Source organism: Mangifera indica, chromosome 3 (assembly GCF_011075055.1).
Source record: "Mangifera indica cultivar Alphonso chromosome 3, CATAS_Mindica_2.1, whole genome shotgun sequence".
NCBI lineage: Eukaryota > Viridiplantae > Streptophyta > Magnoliopsida > Sapindales > Anacardiaceae > Mangifera > Mangifera indica.
In genome coordinates this window covers 4,447,781-4,457,982 of record NC_058139.1, presented here as the reverse complement: position 1 = coordinate 4,457,982, position 10,202 = coordinate 4,447,781, and the positions used below count along the sequence as shown (strand labels likewise).

Here is a 10,202-nt window from a genome sequence, read left to right as displayed (position 1 = left end):
GACATATAATATAGGTGATAATCTGATTACCACCTTCACCTTAGGTATTTAAAGATTATTAAGGTAATTTTGATTTTATTATAATTATATTATTATTTATTAATTTTTTGATAAAAAATAAATTTATTTTTAATTAATATGAAGAATAATATAAAAAATATTTAAAAATAATTATATTCAAGGGTATTTAAGTAAAATAATTTATTAGTAATATTTTATTACTTTTAACCAAAGATAATAATTATTTATACCTATCAAAATTTATCAAATATAGTAATTATTTATACTCAATAATCTTCTAAGTAATTTATCTCCAAGGTAATCTTTTTATTTTGATAATAAAATATTACTTAAATCAAACGCTCCTTTAATCTTTAACAATTAACTCCAAATTTTAACTATTAATGCGGTAAATTATTTTTACACCATTATAATAGCATTAAACAAATGAAATCAATCTTTTATGATTTATGTGATTACTTTTAAAACCTTAAATATATTACATTCATATTCTTTTATAATTAAAAAAAAAAACTAAATTGGTTGTAATTGATTATAATTTATTATTAGATTAATAATTTATTTTATTCAATATAATTAATTTAATTTAAAAAATAACGATATGATTAAGATTTAATTCTTTATTATTTTTATACACAAACAATTCTAATATATCTTAAAAACCATTAAAAAAAAAAATTTCTAATGATTTTACGAGGTGTATAAAACAAGGGTTAAAAGTAAAACAACGATTCCATTAAAACATCAAAAGAATTAAAATCTGATAGCTTTTTTTTCCCCCAAAACGGAAACTCTAGCCGTTAGCCTTTGAACTTCCATTTGTTGGTGTCTTGTGACGGCCATGGAAGATCACAAAATGAAACTTTGTTGTGACGATGGTCACTCAGCTTTTGATGTGCTCACAATATTCCGACACTCCATCGTGACATCTTCGTCTTTGCATAAGTTATTACCGTCAATCATTTGCGGCATATTTCGTAATAGCTTATCCACTGACAAGAGGTGAAATTAGCCACCATAAAATGCTCTTTTTCATGGTAGTTTTGCTTCAAACAATGGTTGAATTAAATATAAATGATACGTGTATGCTATAACTGTTTTTCTATGTATATTATTAATTATTGTTTGGCAGGTTAGTGATTAAAAAATGCAAACAATTATCACACACTATCAGCTTTAAACCCTAATTCAAACTAAGGCCAAAGGACTTATTTCCACCCAAGGTTTCATCTTTTTCTAAATTTTCATCCGTTACCTTTTAAAAATTTATCTATTTATCTATATATTAAATTTTATTATTATTATTTATTTAAAGAAATAATAATTTATCTTCATTTTTTATCTTATTTTAAAAAATTATTTTTTATTTTCACCATCTAAGATTTTTATATTTTAAAGTTAATAACTTTTATTCAAAATTCAAAATATTATATTTATACCCTCAAAAATCCATTCTCTCTCACATTGGATAACAGCAAAATTTTAAACATTAATAAATAAGGGGGTATTTTGGTTTTTTAAAAAAATAATAGGTAAAAATTAGAAAAAAGAAGAAACCTTGGGTGGGAAAAAGTTCTTGGGCCTTCAAACTAAACTTTCTTTTCTGGCATTCTTCTCATATCAACGAAGTTGGCCACTTGTTTGGAAGCGAAGTTGTAGGTTGATTTTTTTTTTTTTTTCAAATTTTAATATCTTATAATTTAAAATATTGAGTTTAATTCATGCACATGGGGGAATCCCTATGTACCTTTCACTATCTTTATTCCAATAAATCTTATCATTTCAATATTAAATCTATAGGTTACGTGCGAATTAAAATTAACAACAACACTCTTCTAATTTTTCACGTATTATTTCAAAGATTAAATAATTTTTAACTTCAAATAATAACGATAATTAATATTAATGAAAAAAAACATGTCGCCGTTACACATATAAATATATTGTAAATTGTAAAAATTAGGTAGGTACCCATTGACTCTGTTGAATAATTTGTTAATTGATAGGGTACGTCACACTTAAACGTGTTGACTATGCCATGGTCAATTTATAATTAGAGTTTTAATAGTGGACAAGCAGAAGCCATCTTATAATTTAGTCGTAAATTGTCGTTTCTAATTACACTTACTTAAATAATTGTGCTTATAACCTGCTTTTGAAAACATTAACTTTATAAATGTCAAAGGGCTACTAGTCTACCCTAGAATTTATAGCTACAAAGTAAAAATCCTTATATTCAATTAATAATAATTAGTTTTGTAATATATTCAATTAATAATAATTAGTTTTGTAACAGGACACCAATTTCATGTGATATTTTAAAATGCCAAAGGACTTTTTCTCACCTAAATTTTAATTCAAAGATAAAGATATATTTATGAGATTTTAAAATTTTAAAAATTTATTAATAAATTAATTATCATTAATTTTTTTGTTAAAAATAAAAATAAAATCATCATTTTACTATTAAATTCTAAAATCTTAAAAATTTATATTATTTTTTTCTTTAATTTAAAAAATTAATAATTTTTCTTTGAGATTAAATTTTGAAAAATTCACTTCTCCCAAACTTAGGGTTTCATACTTTTTTAATTTTTTTTATTTGTAGCTACCCCCAAAAACTTTTTAAAATTTTATTTCACCCCCCATTTCAATTTATATAATTTTTAGTAATTCTACGGGCGACAACTAAATCACAACTGGATAGTGGCTAAATTACACTTCGTCATTTAGATATAGACAATAAAACATCGACAAAAGCTCAACATCAAAGAAAGGATGGTGTTGACCCTTTCACCATCCAACCGTCATCAAAAAAAATGAGTTGATGTTTTTGGATGACGCTTCATCGTCTAACAATTGTTGTTCAACCATTGAAGATGATATAAATTGAAATGAGGGGTGAAACAAAGTTTTAAAGAGTTTATAGGGGTCGTTGCAAACAAAATTTTTTTAAAATTATAAAACCCTAGAGTTGAGAGAAAAAGTAATTTTTTTTTTAAACTTAATTCTATGTAAAATTATTAATTTTTTAAACTAAAGAGAAATATCTAAAGTTTTAAATTTTAATGATAAAATAATAATTTTATTCTTAATTATCACAATTTTTTTTAATAATAATCAACATATAAATAAATATTAAAATTTTTAACTCTTATAAATATGTTTTCATCTATATATTAAAACTTAAATGAGAGATAAAATTTAAATGGAGATTTTATCAAATACGCTAATTTAATTTTTTGTGTCACCGGCCATTATAATTATATATCTTAAATTTCACTATAAATTAAATGGAAATACATGTCAACTTTCATCGCAAGTGGGACCACGAATTTCATATATTGCCACGTCTTCATTCTGTCACCACTATAAGTAACGGACATGTAATTATATTTCCTACTCTAATTGAGACGGGTCCACATCTACCCCAACATCAGACGGTGAATATACAGTCAGAACTACAAAAAAAAAAAAAGGGACCCCACAAGAGAAATAAAAGGACAGGGGTAAAACTGACAAAACAAAATAAAGGCACGATGTTAAGGCTTAGAACCGGAGCGAAAACTAAGAAGAAGGTTTGCTATACAAAAATACACAGTGACTCACACGCACACACATGACCTAACCTCCTCTTCTCTTCTTCATCATCATACTCCAATTGAAAGTCTCCGAGCCAAACTCATTTTCGAAGTCTCTCTTCTCTGCCTCCGTCTAGGGTTTATTTTTTCTCTCTTTGAATTATTTGCTTTATCGGCACGTGTGATATATGATGATATGGCAACGGCACCAATGAAGTCACACCCGCTGCACAACTTCTCTTTGCCGTTTCTTAAATGGGGGGCCACCACGACCGCCACCACTCACCACCACAACAGAGGTCGAATGCCATCTCCCGCCGACGCCTCAGAACCGGACAACGACGCCGACGCCGACAACCAGAACGATTCTGTACGTCCTCATCGCGTTGGATCGCGCTCCTCCCGCGTGCAACGATTATCGTTCTCCTCGTCGACGAAAGCTCAGAAGGATGAGAGTGAGAGGTTGCTGAAGCAAGCGATGGGTACGGAGGTTGAGAAGAACGAAACTGAAGAAGACGAAGAAGAACACGAGAACGAAGTTGAAGATGTAGTGGTTGGGAAGCCGTGGAATTTGAGGCCGAGGAAGGGAGTTCAAGAAGCGTTGGTGAATGCGGGGGTTATGGAGAGTCATAATCCGAGTAGGAATAATGTAAATTCGAAGCCAAAGTCGATGAGATTGAGAGAGATGGTGGAATCAAGAGGTTGTCATGGTGAGAAGAAGGAGAAGATCAAGTTTTGGCTGACTTTGTCAAGAGAAGAGATTGAAGAGGATATTTTTGTCATGACGGGCTCAAGACCGGCCCGTCGGCCCAGGAAGCGTCCCAAAAATATTCAGAAACAAGTAGATGTAATAGATCTTTTCTTCCTCGTCGTTTGCCTCTTGCTTTTCTTTGTTGACCCTGTGTTCATTGAAAAAATCGGTGTTTTTTTGCAGAATGTTTTCCCTGGACTGTGGTTGGTGGGACTTACCGTTGATGCTTATCGAGTCACTGATGCTCCAATGAAGGTTAAGTTATTTCTCTTTATAAGTGTAGACGTGTTATATTATTTTCCAATTTTAATGTCTAATGGGTTGCTGATGGTTGCTGATATCAATTTTCAATATTGCTTGTTTCTGCAGAAGTAAAATCTATAATAAATACTTGTTCGGCTCATCTTTGCAAAGGTGTTGTCCTTCTTCCTTACTTGTTATAAACATGTAGTGTGCTCTTTTTTGAAGTTTTTCTTTTTATTATTTTTATTTTATTGTATTTTATTTTTTAAGGAAACTGAGAGTTTGATGATGATTGTTGCAGCAGTCGATGTATTTACAACTTACAACGAATTTGGGAATTTCAAAGCTTGTATGGGAGGTTGGGAAGATTGCACCTACAATATTGAGACCTCAATTTGAGGTATAATGAAAATTTGTAAAAAGGAAGGGAAGTTATTTTCTGAAGAAAAACAAACAATAAAAGAGAGAATAGGAAAAAGGGAAAGTTCATTCCTGTAGGGTGCAGGAGTAGCATTTAGTTTATTTACTTGTAGCTTTATGATGTAAACGGTTGACTATGGATGAGTAGAGAGAACTTAAGTGTTTTTAATTTTAGGATGTTGTGAATGGTGTCGTGTTTTGGATTGTTTGTTCAAATGTGTTGATTACTTATTATATTTGACAGGCTTCCCTACATCGTTGGGGGGCAGAGTACCAAGCATGTATTTAGTTTACAAGCCCCTATCAGATGCAGAATTTATTATTGGAGGCACTGCATGCTTCCCATTTACCGGAAGAGTCATACTTCATTGAACTGAGCTTTATCAAGAGCAAACCTGATGAGGTTTTAAGTTAACATGTTGTGTTGACTTCATTTTTACACCTTGATCTTTCCATACATTTTAATAATCATAGTCACGACATTACCACTACTCCCTTAATTGTTGTGAATAAATGTAATCTATGCCATCAGGAATGTTTAGAGTGGTGGAAAGTATTATGCATAGCCCTATAGTTGGTTTTAGATTTTCTGATCTCATGGAAGATTCTGTGTTTTCTCTGTTACATTTTGGTGAGGTATGCAGTGGCATATGCAAATTTTTTAGGTTGGAATGGAAGCTCTGTTTTCATTTTCATATTACCCTTTTAACTATTTATATTGATGATGAATTATCAATTTTATATTTGCAGTTACCCTTGTTAGGTGAATTTGAGTTGGATTGATTATCAACTGTCGGTCATCTTCATATTACCCTTAGTTAGGTGAAGTTGATTTAGATTCATAATCAATAATCAATTTCATCTTGTAGTTGCTTTATCAGGTGAAGTTGAGAACCTCTGTGGATAGAACATTGACTTTGTTTCTTGAAAAAATAAGTGTGCAGTGGGCACCTGCGAATATATTGAAATGGTTAAATGATATAAGACATAAGTTGGCATCTGAAAATCTATGACTTACATGCTGATTGGGCTAGCTGTTATTTCTACTTTGTATTTTCTGTAACTTTCTAAAATTCTGCTCATGTTGGCAGGATCTTCCACTTCTAGAAAGACGCCCTTCAGAAACTTTTCTTTTCCTGTCATGGTTTTCTAGAATTTAAAGTTCATATTTATATAGAAGTGGTGAGTCATATCAAGCCATGTCCTGATAGATGTTGGTAATGCAGCATTTATTATATTTTTTGTTATTTAAATATTGTATGATCAACTTGAATGATTCTTCAAAAAAATTGGTGCACTGTCTCTCTTTTTTCCATTATTCTTTATATGTGAAGCAGCTCTCAGGTTTTGTATAAAATCATATGAAGTTAAGGAAACTGTGTTGCCCAGCTTATATAGTGCTGTTGGACTACTAGAATGTCAAGTTAGTGCCCGAGATGACAAAATATAGGGCAACCATGAGCATAATATCGTGGTGCTAGATTGTTAAAATGCTAAACGCGGTGTGAGAATGTTATAAGGGTAAGAAGAAGAATCTATCTGATGTTACGTAATATTCTGCTGTTGCTTACTTTTGGCATGATATATGGTTGTGACTTGTTGTCCTGTTGCTATTTTAAAAATCTCTGAGTCCTTTTTCCCTGATAACATGCCATAAGTGAAATCTTCCGACTCGATTTTACAAAGGTGACAGCCTGTTCTTGCAGCTTCAGCCTTTTTGGGTAGTGTTTGATGTAGTCATTTTGTGTTTTTACTTCTTCAGGATGTTATCTCCCATTTACTAATAAGAATATAAATTTTAACTTTAAAAAATTTCGCCGTCTGAGAGATTTGTTTCTAGCAAGGCTGAAAATTTTTAATCTATTGATCCGTACAATTTAGCAATAGGTGGAAAGATCAAGAAACGGCTACAAGTCTTCTGCTTTCTTGGTTCAAAGGCATTCAGAGAACCTGAATTCTGTTGCGGTGAAGGCTCGATTGCTGCCGAGGTAATTATATGAATTATTGCTGTTGCTGTTCTTCCTGATATTCTGTATTAACTAAAAAGTTTTCTTAACATTACCATCGCGTTACTGGTCTACATGTATTGGGGAAGAAAGACGCAGAGATTTTTAAAATAGCAACAGGATAACCATTTATGGCGGTTTTGTTGACTGACCAACAATGACGGGATTATTTTCTTAAACGTCCCAACTAAACCCAATTTAGTGTTCAACGATCGCATGGGAATCGGACGGGATGGTCATTTTGTAGCATGTACAAGGCCCTGATTTCTTATTTTTAGCCGTCATCTTCAAAACTTTTGCTTGTTTCACTCTGTTTTGACCAGTCACCCCTCATGAATTTTATAATTTTAATTTTTAACAAATACCATTCTTCGCTTTTGACCATTCTTATTATTTAAGTAGTGTCTAGAAGCGGCCCATATTATATTGAAAAAGTTTGATTTCGAATAATATAGTGTTATTTATACCATTTAAGAGGTGAAAAATGTTTTTAGGACAAATCTTAAGAGAGAAAATGTAATTTACTTAATCAGAATTGTTAAGTAGTTACAACCATTCAAAGTAAAGAGAAAGCAATAAAAGGGATCAAAGATGACAACTAGAGATATTCAAGCAATACAAGTATATTGATTATTGGTATAGGATGTTTGTAGATTACTAATTATTTATTGATACACAACTTTGTTACATATTAAAATGTTTCAAGCACACCAATTTTACATAAATTTAAAGAATCAAGCAAGATCAAATCTTAATAGGTTCTTAGAATATCTTAATCATAGCAATTTTACAAGATTACAGTAACAATTGACATCAATCTCACTATGCATAATCATATTGGGTTATGAACATGAAGATTATAGCATAACTTAGGCAACAAGATGAATGACTCTTTTGTCATAACACTTTTTTCATTTTATGCCTAATTCTTTGCATGCGAAGCTCACATATATGCATTTCCTTCAACATCTGTTTGGATTTCCTTAAACTTGTATATCTAATCAACCATGACACGGGCTTCTTTCGATATTTGTCCCATAGCATGTTTTCTTGTCTACCTATGGTAAGGCATAATATGATCTATTGGGCAAGTGTGGTTGTCATATAGTGGGTAGAGTTGAAAATAGTTTGTACTTTAAATCTCTTTTGATCTTGTTCATCAATTACACAAGGATGTAAACATTTAGTCTTATCCATCAAAAATTCGAAACTGGACATACACAATTTTAATTTATGATCTTTCTTTATAATGTTCCCAGCCAAAACAGATTGTAGCATGTCTTTTTCTTTAAAGATGTCCATAGCATGCAATTTAGTAACTGCCGTAGTCAGACTGTGATGATAATTGAGAGATCTTCAGCAAAAGGAGGTAAACTGATGAATTTGATCAGGCTTATTCCTATCCTAGGCGAAATTAACTTCATTTATGGCTTTTGGGGTGAGTTTCAAAGGAGTGGGAATTGACAAAATTTTGGGCTTCATAGTTGTCAGAATGGATTCATAGTTGGGCTTTGATGTTTCACTTTTGTTAGAGTCCAGGTTCTTTGGGAGCTATGTATTAAGAAAGGTTTGTTTAAGGGATATTTATAAAATGGCCACTTTTTAAGGGGATAATATAAATAACCAATTTTACCCTATAGTCCTATACCACTATAATAGACTAATTTAATTAAATACAATTTGTCTCCCTATTTTAACTACTCCCAACAAAACCTTAAACTAAACTTCAAGACTATCAATCTCTAATTCTTATTTAGCAATATTTTACATCTAATACATGAGTCAAAGAAGAAAGCCAGGCCAACCTTATTTTGGATTTGGGGTTTGGTGATCATCCAATTAATTGGGCTTTGGTTCTCTTTAACATTGTTCATATGTTATCGAGCCCAACCTTGATTTTGTATTTCAGGCAAACTTCTCATCCATCACTTTCTATACACCGCCTTCACCATTTTATTTTGGTAATAAATCCCAGTGGGTTTGATTCTTGAAATGTTAGAATTTCAAAGTAAAGGAAGCACGTGCATGGAGAATTTGTGATATCCTTTTAATGAAAATGTCTGTCCCTGCACGTGTACGCCTCCTTTCCTTCTCTTTCTATTGTTGTTAAAAGCATGGGTTACTTTGTTTTGCAATAAAAAGAATATGCTTTTGTATGTTAGAAATTAATAAAAAGAATATGCTTTTGTATGTTAGAAATTATTGGTATTAAAATGTAGAAGAATTTTTTCCAAAAATCGAATTGATCTCTTTTTGAGATTGCCATAAAAAAGATTGATGATTGATGTTCACTCCACCACCAAAAAATAAGAATTGTTTGAAAAATAATCTTAAAAAAGGTGATTTTAATATCAATTCTGAGAACATCGTTTAAAGCAGAATATCTTAATTATCAAAACAATAAAATTATGTTTATTTATTTTGAGTATACAAATATATATATATGTATATTTAATATGTATTATTATATAATTTTAAAATAAGGATAAAGTAACACTAAATCAAGTAATAATAATTATAAATATATATATATCTATTTATATATTTAAAATTAATATATATAATATTGTTCTTTTTAATAAATATATTATTATAAAATACCCAAACATTAAAAAAAAAAAAATTCTACTTTAAAGTTTCTTATTCATGGAAATTAAATCAAATAATTGTAACATAACACCTCCTCAAATTCGACTTATAGTGATCCAATCTTAAAATGATGCAAGATAAACGTAATTAAATGGTTAATAATTATTTTGTCATATGCCTTACTTACAAAAAGAAGAAATGATTAATTTTTATTTTTTTTAAAAAATTTAATGAAGATGCTACGTGTCTTAAAAGTAGGGATGACTTGGAACAATATCCACCTTCATTATTCCAAAAACCCAATTTTTTTATTTTTTTTTATTTTTTGCCTTAATCATCATCACTTGTCTCCCCAATTTAATTACATTAGATTAGGCTTTTCAACTTAACCAAATAAAATAATCATCAATTGGGCTCTATTGTTTTCTTTTTTATTTAAGTATAAATCATCGTACATTTTATTATCTAATAATTATTTATTTCACATCATTATTCCCTTTCCCCACCAACCGAACATGTTTCGCAATTAAAATCTTCCGTATCCCATGCTTTACTCTTTTCCTTTTCCACGATTACCCTTTCACCAATTCT

General features: G+C 30.4%; 1 protein-coding gene across 2 annotated transcripts; it reads left to right on the top strand.

The window, feature by feature from the left end:
- Positions 1-3,565: 3,565 nt before the first annotated feature.
- On the top strand, positions 3,566-5,190 carry LOC123212217. 2 transcript variants are annotated; one of them, XM_044631297.1, is made up of 4 exons: positions 3,566-4,449; positions 4,537-4,608; positions 4,723-4,767; positions 4,901-5,190. In XM_044631297.1, the coding sequence occupies exons 1-3, from the start codon at positions 3,799-3,801 to the stop codon at positions 4,726-4,728; spliced, it is 729 nt and encodes a 242-aa protein (XP_044487232.1). In that variant the 5' UTR covers positions 3,566-3,798; the 3' UTR covers positions 4,729-4,767; positions 4,901-5,190. The 2 variants fall into 2 exon arrangements, with proteins under 2 accessions (XP_044487232.1, XP_044487231.1); XM_044631296.1 differs by having other exon boundaries at positions 3,567-4,449; positions 4,898-5,190.
- The last annotated feature ends 5,012 nt before the right edge of the window (positions 5,191-10,202 follow it).